We start from the raw sequence: 17918 nt of genomic DNA on the forward strand, positions 1-17918 counted from the left end.
ATCCCCTGGGAGGACAGGCACACCAACATCAGTGTCCTCGACCAGGCTAACATCCCCAGCACTGAAGCACTGACTACACTCGATCAGCTTCGCTGGGCAGGCCACATAGTTCACATATCAGATATGAGACTCCCTAAGCAAATGCTTTATGCGGAGCTCCTTCATGGTAAACGAGCCAAAGGAGGACAACGGAAACGTTATAAGGACATCCTCAAAGCCTCCCTGGTAAAGTACGACATCACCACTGACACCTGGCCGAAGACCACCCGATGTGGAGAAAGTATATCCGGGAGAGCGTCGAGCTCTTCGAGTCCCAATGCAAAGTGCGTGAAGAGGCCAAAAGCAGGCAGTGAAAGGAGTGCGCGGCAAACCAGCCCCACCGACCCCTTCGCTCGACGAATGTCTGTCCCATCTGTAACAGGGTCTGTGGCTCTCGTATCGGACTGTTCAGCCATCAAAGAACTCACTTTGGGAGTGGAAGCAAGAACTTCCTCGATTCCAAGGGACTGCCTATGATGATTATCTTCATATCCTTTGATTCCCAAAGTATCCCAAAACCTCGAATATACTCAATGACTGAGCATCCACAGCACTCTAGCGTAGAGAATTCCAAAGATTCACCACCTTTTTAGTGAAGAAATTTCTTCTCATCTCAGTCCTAAATGGGTGACCCCTTATTCTGAGACTGTGACCCCTGTTCTAGACACCCCAGGCAGGGGAAACATCCGACCGGCATCTACCCTGTCAAGCCCTGTAAAAACTTTAAGCTTGAATGAGATCATATCTCATCTAGGGAATATAGGCCTCGTCTACCAATCTCTTTCTCATCCTTGTAATTAGTCTACAAAACCTATTTTGCATTCCCTCTAAGGCAAGTATATCCTTCCTTAGGTAAGGAAACCAAGGAGCCGAAATTCAGCCTCCCGATAATGTCTATTACCCCTGGAAAGCAGTGACCATGCAGCGGTTTCGAATGGCCAGCGATTAGTAGTCAAATAGTTGACACTCGCAAAATTCCCCCCGGTGGTTTTTCCACCCCGCTGCTGCCGAATCCTCCTATGTGCGTCATTAAAGCGCACACCACCGATGTCCCGCCCCGCAAGCAAATTTCACCTGCGAAAATCTTACGGCCGCCGCGCAATGCACTGTGTTTGCAGTGTGTATAAATGGCGGTCTGGCCTCCATTTAAGGGGAGGGAGCACTGCCGTGGTCACCATCTTATTTTTTTTTGTTGACCGAGATGCCAGTTTGGCTCGACAATTATGCCCTGGGTTTGGCCGGACCGTCAACAGGCAGCCTGGCACCCCCTCTTGGGTGCCGGGCCACTGGTTCAGCTGAAACCCTCCCTGGTGGCCCAGTGGACCTAACTTAAAAAGCTGCAGAGCTCGAAGCCGCTCTCCCCTTTAACTGAAGGGGAGAGACGTGCTGCAGCACGAGCGTAATGACGTCACCAGCCCGACGCTGGTGACTGGCAGCGGCAGACATGCCGCCCGCCTCCACTTCCGCTGCTCTTATGATGGACACTTCGCTCCCACCCCCACCCCAATTATGACCGACTTCCGCTCCACTCGAAAAAAAACGACAAAGAGCTGAATTTCGCAAGATGGGCCGCTGCATCCATTGAGGCGGCCAAAGCACAAGAAAAATGTTAGGTGTGACCCGTTTCCGGCAGGTGCGAATTTTTGCCCCCAAAACTGTACACAGTGCTCCAGGTGTGGTCTCACCAAGGAGTTTAGATAATGGTGAGAGTAGAAGCCATGTGCTTCTCCATAAGAACAGAATTGGAAATGAGTGCACAAGTTTAACTCAGAACTACTCATGGCCCATTACAAACTTGCAAAGTGTTCCCAATGGTACTATGTTCAAAACCAGGCAGGGTACAAAATAAAGGCAGGTCTGGGATCATGGCTTGCATTGTGATATTTGCTTTGCTGCTGATGAAAATTCATTGATTTAATAATTAATGGAGCCACATCATAAGTGGAGACAATGGACTTCTATTTGAATAATTTTACATATATTTGGTTTTAATTTCCAGATAAATGACTGAAATCGAGTCCAAAACTGTGGACATGCTTAAAAGGCAGAAGCCTTGGGATAGGACACATCATAGACTTCTGGGCCAGGAACTATAAAGAATCAGAAAGATCTAAAAATGGAGAAAATAACTTTAAACAATGTTTAAAGTACTGCTTTGTCATTGTTTCAAAATAGAACCGAGCCCTTTTCTCATTTTGATCAAGGAAGTGCTGCTACTTGGCTCGTAACTCTATGCCTTTTAGAACATGTTTACTTGTGAGTTTGTCACAAGAGAATACAGCATTTTGGGACAAAAAAAGCATTTGAAAAGAATTAAACTGTTTGATATGTAGCAGCTGTGAGCAGAACTTCAATGGAAATGCAGATGTTGACTATCTTTCATCTGTTGCACATACTTTCAATCAAATAAAGCCACAGGATACTCCATAAATAATCATGAAATCCAGAAGATTATCTCACAGTTGAGAAAGCAACAATATGGATAATAGACCTTGGTGATTTCAAAATTCAGTTCTGGTGCTTAGGTCAATTTAGTAAGAATCCAATACATTTAGGTTGCTATTAGATTATTTTAGTTCAGGTTCCATGAACCCACTCCTGCCATTTATTGCTGTTAAGTTTGTTTTCTATAGCGTGGTAGCAGATTCATAGACCAAGGTGTAACAACAGCATAACCCAGACTGATGGGATGAAAAACCTCTCTCTGCTGGATGCTAAGGTCCTGGATGAAATGAGTCTAGGGCAAGCTCCTAATTTGTAATTAATTGGCTACAGGTTTGATGGTGTGGGAAGTGTTATTTGTCAAACATAGACAGCAGAGTGCGTGCTTACAAGGTTGGGGCTAAGACATATTTGGCTAAATTTTCCATGTCTGAAAAGAAGGATTAATAACCTTTTTAGAAAATAACTTTAAGACATGTTAACAAAATGGATAGTGTGCACTGTTTGTAAATGGTCAATTTTGTACTACACCATTTACAATTTGTTAGTGGGAATCACAAATATATCGGCAATTATGATGTTCCTATAATAATGATCCTTGAACATTGCTTCAGCAACTAATGATACTCTTAACTGATATAAACATCAAAAACATAATGAATCCAGTTGTAGAGTGTGCAATACATGGGGATGGTGGGGTGGAGGTGGGAGGAGGAAGAAACTTCCACAAGGACTTATGCCATGGTAAGAATGGATTGACGACATTCAGCACATTTTGTGTCATTAACACCATAGCAACACCTGATGTAAATAATGCAAGCATGTTCCTGGTTCCTGCTGTTACTAATGCTGGCAGAATGGGTTTTCAAGTTTAGCTCTTTCCCATAAGCATGTAGTTGATTGCCTGGTAATTAATGCACTCTCATACTCTGGCAAAATTTGCCTGTAGGAAAGGCCCTCACTATTATTCATAAAAGGCAACAGATGAGTTGGGCATCAAGTGCAAAGTTGTGCTCATCCACTTCATCCCTCCCTGTGGTGTGCTTCCTGGTGGGGGTAGGATCCCCCCTGACAGTGCACTAAAGAATTCTAATAGGCTAGCCATGGGAAATTCACTGGGGCCAACATGAGCGGCCTCCCATTCCAATCACACTTCCAGCAGTGTTTGGCCAAAGATGAAGGGGGTTATTTGGGCCAAAGGGTGAAAACAGGTGCTAAATAGTTGCAATGTTAATAAGACTAGCCTGATTGAAAGTCCGGATAGAGTGTTGCTGAAGTCTTGACAATGTGTCCCAGAAAATCTCCCAATGTATTTCAGAAGTCCTCTTCACAGCTGCAGCAGCAATGGCCATGGAATGTTGAGTATGCCTTTAAGTGATGAGTATCCCTTTAAGTACTGCTTCAAATCGACATCAACGTCATGTTTACTCTCAAACAGCTGGTCGCTGTTAGGAGAGTGCATTAGGGCAAGCGTTAGTCACCAAAATGTCATGCAACCTCATTAATAAGCGCCAACAGGCATTTTAAGTGCCAATCAGCAATTTGGGTGGCCGTTCCTAACGAGGGCTTCAACTCCTTTACCAAGATGGTGTCTAGTTCTAAACATGGGCTAAATCAACTCAAGACCCCATCTTGGCTACTTCGTTACCTCTTAGCACCTAAAGTATTCAGTGAAAATTGCCCCAAAATACTCAGCCAATATATCCAAGTTTGCCCCCCTCAAAAATGTTTAAAAAAAATCTTTCCATAGATAAATGTAATTTTTGAATCTATTTGTCCACTGAGAAAGATGAGTGGTTTTCATTTTTAAAAATGAACGAGAAAAGAAAACATAATTTGAAAATCTGCTTATCGACCTAATTTGTTCCTACTGCAGTATTTCCTCATTTATTTTTATTTCAACACCAACTGCTACCAGCAGGTTGAAAAATTGCAATGAAATGGGGAACTTGTGATCTTTACCCTTGTGACATATCACAAAGCACAAGCACACACAGCTTCCTACATGGCAGGCAGCTCTCTCAGAAGCTTCCGGAAAGCTGCCTGGTTCTGTTTATTAATAACTATGCAGTTGCAGTACACAATATGTCCACATCCACTGTGTGGAGCTACAAACATTACAAGCTTACAGACATTACACTTCTCCCTCCTTAATGAAGAAGCCATCATAACAAACATCATACATAACTTTCATGCTTATACATAACACAGGACATAAACTTATTTTTTTTCCATATTTACAACTTTAACTTTACCACTTGTTTTCTGTTTCAAAAAGGATACCTTCGCTCTCAAACAGAACCTTCCAAACATGGTGTCGATTTCACACTCATTCGAGGCTCATCGTTAGGAACATTTTCCTCCACGGAATTTCCTTGATTTTCATTTGAACTCACTCTAACTTCAGGCTCTTTGTTTTCCTGACTCGGACTCAGACTTTCATTCTGATTCTCTCCTGGATTTGTTTCCAGTACATTGGAGTTAGGATTTGCTACTGGTGTATCAAAACTATCTGGTGAGTCAGAAATAATTGAATCATTCCCACCTTCAACTCCTTCCATCTCTATAGGTAAAATATGATCAATATGAACAAACCTAACCTGTCCATTAACAAACCTCTTTCCCAAATATGTGCAAGGACCACATATCTTCACCACTCTTCCTGGTAACCATTTTAACCATTTATGGTGATGGTTCTTCATTCTCACCTTCTGGTTTACTTTATAATCACCACACAATCTTACCTTACCATCAGACTTAGGTACAACAACAATGGATGTAGCCCAATTACATCGATCTATCTTACAAATAATGTTCTCTGTCTCTAGTCTTTTGAGTTCTTGCTCAACTTTCTCCTTGAGTGCATATTGTACGGAACATGGCTTGAAATAAACCGATCTAGCATCCTTCTGTACCCTGACACTCGCCTTGAAGCCTTGGATCGGATTGCCCATTTCGCAGAACACCTTTGGATATTTCTTGATAACCTCATCCATTGATGAAAATCTTGCTTTCACACAGAAAATCTCACTCCAATCCAGTTTCACTGAGCTCAACCAATTTCTTCCTAGTAAGACAGACTTGTCTCCTTTCACTACTATTAGAGGCAAGTTCTGAAATTGATCTTTATATTTCACCGGTACGGTGATACGACCTACCACAAAAGTTTTCTCTCCCGAGTAGCCTCGCAGCTCTATCTCGGATTTCTCCAATTGAAAATCACGCAATTTGTTGCGGTATAGTGACTCCGGTACTACACTCACGGACGCACCCTAGTCAATTTCCATTGGTATCTTGAATCCCGCAACATCTATGTGGATTTTGATGCTTTCCGAATCGCTATCCGTTAACCTCGTGCTCCTGATGACGTGTAACTCTAACATCTCCTCATCCTGTTGTTGTTCTTCCATGCTATGTAGTCTCTTTGGATTTCTACTCATAGCTTTGAATGCTGGACTCATAGCTTTGAAAGCTGGTTTACCCTTCAGTCGGCATGCCTTTGCAAGATGCCCAGTCTTTCTGCAGAAGAAACACTCTGCCTTCACGTATGGACAACTTTGAGCAATGTGTTGTCCCAGGCACCTGTAGCACGACTTCGACGCTCTGTTAGAATTTCCAGTTTCTGAGACTTTGGGCCCCCATTGTCTTTTACTTTGAACCTGCAGGTTGACTGACGACCATAATTATTATTTAATTCTCAGGAATATTGTTCGGCCATGCTCATTGACCTCACTGTCTGACAAGCAATCTCAAAAGTCAAGTCATCCGTCGTCAATAACTTCATTCTGATCGCATCATTTTTCACCCACAAACAAAACGATCCTGTAATGCTCGGTTTTGAAAGTTTCCAAAATTACAGTGCATCGATAACTTTTTTAATCATCAGTCTTTTGATTCTGAATCCCAAAATGATAGCTTTTAGCAATTTCTAACGGTTTGGGGTTATATTGCTGCTCCAGCTTCATTAAAATCTCTTTAAGCGTTGTGTCCTTTGGCTCATCAGGCACAAGCAGATTTACAAGGGTTTTGTATAATGCCGGACCCGCCTCTAAGAAGATAGCTTTCTTATGTTCCAACACAGCCCAGTTCTGGACTGCATTGTCTGGAACTTCGATTATGTTATTTGCAGTGAAATACATTTCTAGCCGATCCACATATGCTTTAAAACGTTCCCGGTCATGTCTATATTCCTCCAAATGTTCGATTACACCTGCCATTTTAATCTCTAGCTGTTCACATGTTATGCTGTATTTTACCTCGGATTTTTGTAGCTTTTTCCAAAGACAGAAACTTCCAAAGTCTCTCTGTCGGCTGGCTGAATCCTGCACCAACAAAATTTAAGCTTTAAATCATCCCAAAAATCCCATCTCGCCGCCAAATGCGAGATATTCACAGAGCACAAGCACACACAGCTTCCTATATGGCAGGCAGCTCTCTCGGAAGCCTCCGGAAACCTGCCTGGTTCTGTTTATTATTAACTATGCAGTTGCAGTACACAATACGTCCACATCTACAGTGTGGAGCTACAAACATTACAAGCTTACAAACATTACAACCCTAGACTCTGATACTGGATGGGAAACTGAAATAATTGAATAATTTATTTGTAAGCACAGATTTTTGCCTTTGTTGCCAGTCTTTGTCATAGCCTCGTTGACTATCCTGTCAAGAAGTGCCGAAAGGTGGTGCCTGCACACGTGGATGTTTTCTTGCTCCCATTTATGTGCATTTGTTCTGTAAAGGTGCAGAATCCAATATTCCAAACCAGCCAAATTAATGGATTAATCGATTAACCTGAAAGAGCTAAAGGGTAGACCACCATCTATAGTGCTCTGTTCAGAAATCTATCAGTAACACTGGCTAGTGCTGTCAACAATCCTCTGCAGCACTCCATTTGTAACATTAGTCAGTAATGCTTTACCATTAGCTCTATTTAGACTAATAATGATAAATCATGCTTTATCACTAGCCTTCAATCAGCAACACCCCATTGAATAACATTGGGTAATGCCCAGAAACTCTTGTTGGCAATAAAATGCTCAATAATGCTCCATCAGTGATACCTCATTAATAATGATGTGTTGCCTCGTACTTTGTTAGTAATGTTCCCTCAGTAATGCTGTTGGTAATGATGTGCTGACTAAGGATTTGGTAGTAATGTTGATTAATGTTGTTGGTAATAATGCACTGACCATTGCTTTGTCAATAATGGTTGGCCAGTTAAGCTGTTCATAATAAAGTGCTGGATAATGTATCATCATGTAATGCTCAATCTGTAGTGCTCTCTCAAGTAAGATTTCAGTATTAATTCTGTGCGGATTAATACTCTGCCAACACCTCAGTGGGTAATATTCTGCAATTAATACTAGTGCATCTATTATCTCTACATTGGGTAACACTCTGACAGCAACAAACAGCCTGCTCTTAATATATTGGCATCTTATCATAAGATGTCATCCTCTGCATTCTGTGCATGGAGTCAGCTGTCAGAGGAGTGAGAGTAATGTTTCTAAACATGTTATAAATCATTTTGACATTCTGCAAGAATTTGGACACTGATATAGTTCAAAAGAAACATTTGTAAATATATTAAAACTCAACATCCTTGGTAATTATTTGTAATTTGAGAATGCCATTCTACCACTCAACACACGTTCTCCTAATTGTGTAACTCTAGGAATAAAGGAATCTCATGGTCTCTTGGACATCATGCCAATACTCCCTGCAATTTCTCCTTATCATTTGACTAAACCAGGGTGGTAAAGGGTGTCTCAGATTTAGAAATCTGAGCTCCTGGGATTGAATATAGGGCTTATTGTAAAGTTAATATGAACTAACACTGTGCTCTGCCAATCTTAAATGTGGTTTGAATCAGGTAACTTGCAGGATTTGCTTTGAATAACAAATTTGTTTCCAGTTTTCTATCTTCCTATGGGAAATCATGCTTTACAAATCTTCTAGAATTTTTTGAGGATGTAACTAGTAGAGTGGACAAGGGAGAATCAGTGAATGTGGTGTATTTGGACTTTCAAAAGGCTTTTGACAAGAGATTAGTGTGCAAAATTAAAACACATGGTATTGGGGGTAATGTATTGACATGGATAGAGAACTGGTTGGCAGATAGGAAGCAAAGAGTAGGAATAAACTGATCCTTTTCAGAATGGCAGGCAGTGACTAGTGGGGTACCACAAGGTTCAGTGCTGGGACCCCAGCTATTTACAATATACATTAATGATTTAGACAAAGGAATTTAATGTAATATCTCCAAGTTTGCAGATGACACTAAGCTGGGTGGCAATGTGAGCTGTGAGGAGGATGCTAAGAGACTGCAGGGTGACTTGGATAGGTTAGGTGAGTGAGCAAATGCATGGCAGATGCAGTATAATGTAGATAGATGTGAGGTTATCCACTTTGGTGGCAAAAACAGGAAGGCAGAATATTAGCTGAATGGTAACAGATTAGGAAAAGGGAAGGTGAAATGAGTCCTGGGTGTCATGGTACATCAGTCATTGAAGGTTGGCATGCAGGTACAGCAGGCATTGAAGAAGGCAAATGGCATGTTGGCCTTCATAGTGAGCGGATTTGAGTATAGGAGCAGGGAGGTCTTACTGCAGTTGTACAGGGCCTTGGTGAGACCACACCTTGAATATTGTGTACAGTTTTGGTCTCCTAATCTGAGGAAGGACATTCTTGCTATTGGGGGAATGCAGCAAAGGTTCACTAGACTGATTCCCGGGATGGCAGGACTGACATATGAAGAAAGACTGGATCGACTAGGCTTATGTTCTCTGGAATTTAGAAGAATGAGAGGGGATCTCATAGAAACATTTAAAAATTCTGACGGGATTGGACAGGTTAAATGCAGGAAAAATGTTCCCAATGTTGGGTAAGTCCAGAACGAGGGGTCACAATCTAAGGATAAGGGGTAAGCCATTTAGGACCGGCATGAGGAGAAACCTCTTCACTCAGAGAATTGTGAACCTGTGGAATTCTCTACCACAGAAAGTTGTTGAGGGCAGTTCGTTAGATGTATTCAAAAGGGAGTTAGATGTGGCCCTTACAGCTAAAGGGATCAAGGGATATGGAGAGAAAGCAGGAATGGGGTACGAAAGTTGCAAAAATGATCAGCCATGATCATATTGAATGGTGGTGCAGGCTCAAAGGGCCGACTGGCCTGCTCCTGCACCTATTTTCTATGTTTCTATGTTTCCTCTCTGGACAGGTGTTGGATTATGGCTCCATGGGTGCTGGCAGCCTTCCATTACCCATCCATTACCCTTCTTCGTGTGTGGACTCAGACAGTTAATGTCATGGTAGCTGAAGCAGCTTGTTTTCTCTCCAGGATTCAATTGGCAGTGACCAATTTTTCTACCTCCAGCCTACGTGTACAATGGCCAAATGTCGCACCCCTATTGTGACCTTAATTGGAGAACAGCTAACCCAGCACAGATTGGGAATTGAATTTTAGGCCTCTCTGGTCTGATTGGCTCAGTACCACTCCAGGTGGTGCATTTACCGACTGACCTATCAAGGGAGCTTCCAGCAAATCTAATGATCTGTAAAGGCAAGTGGCACAGTGCATTGGAATCCCAGTACGATACCCCATGTAGTGGTTGGATGCGTGTTCAAACAAAAGAACCTCCACATGTGGAGATCCTGGATGTTGTGGGAGGCATCAGACAGAGACCAGCCATTATCCAAATGGTGAGGAAAATTGTTCCTCATTCAATCCTTACTTCCGACTCTTACTTGCCTCAGCGTATCCAGTTTGAGAGCAACTTTGGCAAAGATCTGGGAAAAGCTGCAGGGAGACCTAAAAATAGAGAAGGAAAGAATTAAAAAAAAGAGAATTCTAAAGCAATTAAAGGATTTTAATTTCTTGTTAAATAAGTAACACAAAATTCAAGTTGTTTCATGATTTTTCTGTTGACGTTGAAAATGGATTCAGTTATTTATGAGGCTGAATTACTGACCCTTCGGGCAGGCAATTAAATCTCCAAGGATTACCCCAAAGCAGAATAATCTACGGACCATTCAAGTGTTCACAACTCCCTGAACTGCCAAAGAAAAAGAGGTTCAGACACATTTTCCTGTCACTGTATCACCACAGGTATTAACCTCTACTTCCTACTATTAAATGCAGATAACCACCACCTAATCCTCTGTATGTCAATCCATCCTCCAAAATCATTAGCAAAAATAGATGTTTCAAGCAACCAGAGATTGAAAGACCCTATCCCAATTTGCAGATAGGGAGACCAAAAATATAATAATTTTCCCCCTCCCCTAAGATCCCTCAGGAACAAGCCCAGTAATATTTTGTTAATAAATATCTTTTTAATAAGATTCTATCTTAAATGCTACACCTGGTGTTGTACAAAATCATACAGATTAGGAAGAGTTCAGGTTTGATATCTGGTCTGTGTTAGGATGGTAATGCAAGGCTCAAAAATTCAGCACCCCTGGATTATAGAGGAGAAAAATAAGAGAGGGCTCCTGCTCTTGAACTCTGTCAAGCATCTCTGCTATAATGAGGTAGATGTGGACAAGATCAGGCTGAGCAATGATCCACCTTGCAGCCTGATAGCCACTCGCGCAAGGTACTGGAGGGTGGAAGATGCCTCTGGAACTGTATCCTAGGATGAGCCAACAACTTCAGGAGAGGAGGGGAGAAAACAGAAAGAATATTATAAACAGAAGGTAGACTTTAAAAAGAATATTAGCAGTTTCATGTGTATATGCTATGAATGTGGAAAAATAGGAACAGGAAGAGGCTATTCAACTCCTCGAGTCTCTTCTAACATTCAATTAGTTCATGGCTAATCTGTACCTCTAATAACATACTTGGTATAATCAGTAGCTAGAAATGTTGCTCCAAAGTCAAAAAGCCATTAGGTAAATGCATGTTGCTAGCTATTCAGGTGGATATGCAGACAGGGTTAGAGAGACAGGCACCTCCTCAGGCCTTATTGTGGTGTGTAATTATGCCATGCTGTCTAATTTGAGATGGGTTTTAATTTTAAGGGTTTCTGATGAAAGTTAGAAGATTGGATTGGTATAAGACATAGAAACATAGGCCATTCAATCCCTCGAACCTGTTCCACCATTCAATTAGATCATGGCTGATCTGTACCTCAACTTCATTTACCTGCCTTTGTTCCATATTCCTTGAGATCCTTGCCTAACAAAAATCTATTAATCTCAGTTTTGAAAATTTCAATTAGCTTAGCCTTAACAGTCTTTTGGGGAGACAGTTACAGATTTCTATTACCCCTTGTTTGAAGAAGTATGAGTGCACCGCCTACTCAGGGATCCCAGTTGGATTTTGAAAAGTACTGAGGTGTTCTCAAAATATTTAGCAAGAAATGGTTAAAATGACTAATTTCAGATAATCTAGCTGTATGGGCTGAAAAATAGCAAAGCCAGTGGAAGTTGTGTAGATACATCAGCCTTCAGTGACAGTCTCCTGCCTGAATGAGGGATTACAAAGAAAAGAACATTGACAATTGCAAAGAAACAGACAAATGACTGTTTTAAAAAAAAATATTATTCATCGATGCTAAAAATAAAAATTTCAGGTCACAAGGTCATCTGAAATGAAACACAGGGCTTCAGCTCACCAGAATGAATGGTAATTAGCTCTATTCTGCTCCTTAAGGAATTCTACAGAGATTTCTTCCCTACATGTTCAGCTATTTCATTAAGCTTCCATTTCAGTTGTGGACATTGGCCAACCAGAATCCTGCAGGGAGCCATCAATGTATGTCACAAACAGCAACCTGATTGCTCTTATTTCCACGAAAATATAGGACTAACGTATATTTTCTTATTTGATAAAGAAAAGAAGTAGTTTTTGGAAGTTATTTGATTGTAAAGCTCTGATGGTTCAGTTGGTAAATATACTGCCTGATGGGGATCTGAACCATACAGACCAGAAGGTCAGTGTTTTGATCTCCTGTCTATACTGATTTAGTTGATCTCAGCTGGTGTGCCAGCAGGGACTCTACACTTTGCCTCATTGACCCTGGGCTAGAGAGGGAAAAATCTGCCAAGGTTTCCAGATGTGAAGACTCATTACATAGAATTGCAGGGAATTTACCGCACAAAAACAGGCCATTCGGCTGAATTAGTTTATGCCTCTTCCCATCTTACTTCATCTCACCCTATCAGCATTATTCCTTTCTCCCTCATGTACTTATCTAGCTTCCCCTTAAATACATCTATGCTATTTACCTCAACCACTCCATGTGGTAGCAAGTTCCACATTCTGGAGGTCCCGTGCAGGCCGTTTGTCGGCTTCACAATGGAAAAACTGCATATGTGCGGAAATTTGAATGAACCGCACAGCCTGTTAAAGGGAACATTGGTTATAATCTCTCAAATCCGGTATAATACTTGGAAATATGTTTTGCACGTTATCCAGCGCCTCTATATCCCTTTTGTAATATGAAGACCAGAACTGTGCACAGTACTCTGTGAGGTTGAATAGCCTGTCTCACTCACTCTAAGGAGACCAATATCAATGGATCTGTATCCCATTGTGAATCAGCATCCCAAAGGAGAGAAAATTGGAGGGAAAAGAAAACCATTTTTTTCTTTTTTCACTTGTTAGCCTCTAGAGCCCAACCCTATTCTAGATGAAGTGACTCCTCAGCCTTTGTCAATGGTGCTCTGTTAACAGCAATAAGGAGCTGTCCAAGAGTGCCTCAGTGGTTATTCTCTCCCTGATTTTCCCTTCCTGCCTGTAGATCAATGGTTGGCATGGTTGCGATTGTGCACATATTGCGGGACCATATGGAAAATCTGCACCCAGCCATCCCTTTGTACAGTGCATTGAAATCCTTGAAAAAGGTCATTTTATTTCCTTCCCTGATTTTTCCCATTAACTTTCCATTTTCAAGCCAATGACTCAAGATGCGACATGGCTAATGGGTGATTTTATGGTGCCATGCCACGGCAGTGCTTTTGATTGCAGTATTCTCTATGGTCGATTTTCCTCTTCACCACCTGGGTGGTCGCCCACCCTTTATAGGAATCTATGGAATGAAAGTCAGGTGGGTTCTTTAACGGTTGGGCAATCTGCTCCACCAGCGGACCAGTGGATATGGTGTATTTGGACTTCGAGAAGGCATTTGACAAGGTGCCACATAAAAGGTTACTGCACAAGATAAAAGTTCATGGGGTTGGGGGGTAATATATTAGCATGGATAGAGAATTGGCTAACTAACAGAAAACAGAGAGTCTGGATAAATGGTTCATTCTCTGGTTGGCAACCAGTAACTAGTGGGGTGCCGCAGGGATCAGAACTATTTACAATCTATATTAACGACTTGGAGGAAGGGACTGAGTGTAACGTAGCCAAGTTTGCTGACAATAGAACGATGGGAGGAAAAGCAATGTGTGAGAAGGACACAAAAAATCTGCAAAAAGACATAGACAGGCTAAGTGAGTGGGCTAAAATTTGGCAGATGGAGTATAATGTTGGAAAGTGTGAGGTCATACAGTTTGGCAGAAAAAAATCAAAGAGCAAATTATTGTTTAAATGGAGAAATATTGCAAAGTGCCGCAGTACAGTGGGACCTGGGGGTACTTATGTATGAAACACAAAAGGATGGTATGTAGGTACAGCAAGTGATCAGGAAGGCCAATGGTATCTTGACCTTTATTGCAAAGGGGATGGAGTATAAAAGCAGGGAAGTCTTGCTACAGCGATATAAGGTATTGGTGATACTGCGTTCAGTTTTGGTTTCCATATTTACGAAAAGATATACTTGCTTTGGAGGCAGTTCAGAGAAGGTTCACTAAGTTGATTCCGGGGATGAGGGGCTTGACTTATCAGGAAAGGTTGAATAGGTTGGGCCTCTACTCATTGGAATTCAGAAGAATGAGAGGTGACCTTATTGAAACTTATAAGATTATGAGGGGGCTTGACAAGGTGGATGCAGAGAGGATGTTTCCACTGATGAGGGAGACTAGAACTAGAAGGCATGATCTTAGAATAAGGGGCCGCCCATTTAAAACAGAGAAGTGAAATTTCTTCTCTCAGAGGGTTGTAAATATGTGGAATTCGCTGCCTCAGAGAGCTGTGGAAGCTGGGACATTGAATAAATTTAAGACAGAAATAGACAGTTTCTTAAATGATAAGGGGATAAGGCATTATGGGGAGCGGGCGGGGAAGTGAAGCTGAGTCCATGATCAGATCAGCCATGATCTTATTGAATGGCGGAGCAGGCTCGAGGGGCCGTATGGCCTACTCCTGTTCCTATTTCTTATGTTCTTATGCTCTTATGTTCTTATTACCGCCCAGGAGCTGAAGAGGAAAATCTACCTGGCTGTGTTCTTTTATGTGGCCAACTTCCTATCCATGCTCACATTTCCTTCATGTACCTTAAAACACTTTAGAAGAATGTACACAGCACTGCATTTCCTTTATCAATGCACTCTGTTATTTCATCAAAGAACATTATTGAATTTGTCAGACAAATTTGCCTTTTACAAATTTGCACTGGCAGCCTTTAATTAATCCCTATCTTTCTCAGTGGGCAGTCATTTTGTCACCACTTGTGGTCTCTTGAAACTTACTGACTAGAGATATTAGGCTGCATGGTCTATAGTAACAAGGATTAACTGTTTCTCACTTCTTGAACAGAGGTGTTACATTGGCACTCCTCTACTCCTCTGGCACAACTTCCACAGCCAAGGATGTTTGAAAAGTCTCTGTTACTTTTTTCTGACCTCTCTCAGCATTAGGATGCCATAAGGGCTTTGTGCTTTTTCCACTTTGAGATACACTAACCTTTCAATACTACTTCCTAAGGTGTAATTATCCTATTCAATTTATCCACCAGCTCCTCTTGTACCCTTTTATTCCCAGTATCATGCGCTTTTGTAAATAAAAAATGGCAAACTAATCATTTAGTATCACTGTCCTTCCTTTCTCATCCATGAGAAAATGTTCCTTTTCAGTTGTAATTAGCCTTACCTGTTTTAAACAGTTTTTTTTTTACAATACCATGTCCATAAAATCCTTTATAATTCCTACCAGTCTTTCTTTATACAGTCTCTTAGCCTTCCCAACCTTTTTTTAACTTGGCATCTATCTTTTCCATACTTGACATTGATTTTTCTTTTTAACTGTAGATTTTGACGAAGTTGTTGATCGTGTGGTGTTTACAGAAGCATTGATGTAGTGAGTCTATTGGAACAGTTATCCAAACTGATAGCGTTGTATGGTTGGTTGAGGATCTGGGTGTTTGGTTGATGGAGTCTATGGACAAGAGGAACATAGCTGGGCAAAGACTACAGTAACTCGACTGGGTGTGTCATTAAGTGACTTGCTAGGATTCTAGTGTAGGTGGAAGTCTGTAGTTCTGTCATGCCAGTCCTTCTCAGTAGGTATGTGTTGTCATGTCTGTGGGAGTTTCTTGTTGTACAGGTCTCCATAAATCTCAAGTTTTCAATGAACCATTTCAAACTATTTAGGGATTGAACCTGCACATGTATCATTTTGCATGTGAACACTCTGTTATGCGGCATTATGCTTTATGTGTTTTGAATATACATGTTTGACCACACTTATTGTTCCGCTTATGCCTCAGTGGCTTATACGCTTGTCCAAAAGCCACCATGAGAATTTTTTTATATTTCCCTATTTCCATCCCATCTGTGCCCCTGAAGGTGTTGCCTCCTTGTAGGGGTAGGTTGACAGCCTTTCTATGTAGGCTTCCCAACTCTGGTTGTATATAGTCCAGGATATTCCTCCTGTCTCAAACCACTCCGACCCCACAAACCTACCATTGGTTGCCCAACATGGCCATTCTTGTGACACACTGCCTGCCCACGCCAACAGCAAAATGAACAGACTCTGCATTACCTGATTGGATAATTCTCCAATATTTTTATAACTAGTAACAAAAGTGTTCAAAGAAAATGAAAAAAAAATGTTTTAATGCCCCAATGATTTTTCTCCTGGATTGTGTCAGGAGATTGATCTTTAATACCTGGAGACTCCGGAACAATTCTTGAGGGTTGCAGCCCTACAGTATGCATGTTTAAACCATGTGTGTTGGCAGGCTGTTCGTCCATGCTGAAGAACCACAGCTCAGACTGATCATGTCCTTGCCTGATGTTCAAGCAGTTGCACTCCCCAGCAAAGCTCACTGCAGAGCTTTCAGGAGGATAATTCCTGGCTGACTATTTTTAATCCACCTCAAGCTCAGGCTGTTGACCTCAATTGTAATGCCCGTACATTTGCCCTGGCTGACTGAACCTGGGACCTTCCTGTTCTGTATGGCTCGATTCCACACCACATGGTGCATTTACTCACTGAGGCTAGTTTAGGCCCGCGGATAATAAGTTTGTACTTTTGTATCATTGCTGTATTAATGGTATCTTGGATGCATCTTTTCTTTGTCCATTTCGTATTTGAAAAATGATCTGATTTGAGCAAGGTTTTATTTCCCACTGACTAATGTTTATTTCTTTTCATTTCAGGTCACACGTCCAGCACATAGTTGCAAAATGACTAAACTGCGTGGTGTGCCGTTATTGGCACTCTTCAGCCTAATCTATTTCATTCAAGCACAACAGGGTAAGGACTAGGGAGATTCAGCTGGGTTTCTTGAGGATGGTGACCTCTCTTGATAATGAAGAGTGTCAGCATGAACTAGGCAGTCGGTATAAATAACTGATGATTTATTTTTTTCAGATCTTTGAGGTAAGTCTTAATTTTGATAATTGTCACTGACAGGCCATCTTTCAAAGGGAACTACAAGTATTAAATATTATATTTCATATTGGTACAAAGTAAGTTGATCTCAAACTCTTTCAAATGGAAACATGCAAAGGTTTTATGATGAGGATCACATTTTTTATATTGAAATAATGTGAGGTTATATGTTGGTGGAATGAAGCTGAAGCATGAGTAAGGTTTGCCATGAATTTGTGGGATAAATGGTTCCCCCATCTCCCCCCTTCCCCCGACTTCAATGAGTTCCTGATTGCACCCTCGTTACTATGGGGAAGTGCCAAGTGGAGGCTGGACACTTCCCCACTGAGGGGGGGGGGAAGTGCAGGTAGGGAAAGTTGGGTCAGCCTGCACTTGCACATCCCCAAGTAACTGCTTTTAGGGTAGGGTAAATGGAGGCCTGGGAGCAGGTTTCCCATCCACCCTAACAGTAGGGTTTGCCACCCATCAAGTTTTGGATCAGAGAATCTGAGGTTTGAACAAGGTGTCTGGAAATTTCTAAAAGGCTTTTTTTTTCTTTTGAAATAAAGTTCCATTTATTTAATCTACCTCTGCATCTCATTATTTGAAAGCATTGGTTATTATGGTTTTCAGTGAATTTTCCACAATAGCAAAGAAAATACTGGAACTCTTGGAATTATCTAACCACACCCCTCCCCACATCCCCTCCCATTCTGGTTTGGGCTTGGAC

At 41.6% G+C, this 17918-nt stretch overlaps 1 protein-coding gene across 2 annotated transcripts in view; it reads left to right on the forward strand.

Annotated features, from left to right (window-relative positions):
* The window catches only part of LOC139260007 (collagen alpha-3(VI) chain-like), a 263220-nt gene that overhangs the window by 35879 nt on the left and 209423 nt on the right, over positions 1 to 17918 (forward strand). For both annotated transcript variants that reach the window (XM_070876050.1, XM_070876051.1), the window contains exon 2: positions 16975 to 17071. In XM_070876050.1, the coding sequence (XP_070732151.1) occupies positions 17002 to 17071 (70 nt within the window). In that variant the 5' untranslated portion in view covers positions 16975 to 17001. The remainder of the gene's footprint in view (positions 1 to 16974; positions 17072 to 17918) is intronic.

This window comes from Pristiophorus japonicus, chromosome 3 (genome assembly GCF_044704955.1).
Source record: "Pristiophorus japonicus isolate sPriJap1 chromosome 3, sPriJap1.hap1, whole genome shotgun sequence".
NCBI classification, from domain to species: domain Eukaryota; kingdom Metazoa; phylum Chordata; class Chondrichthyes; family Pristiophoridae; genus Pristiophorus; species Pristiophorus japonicus.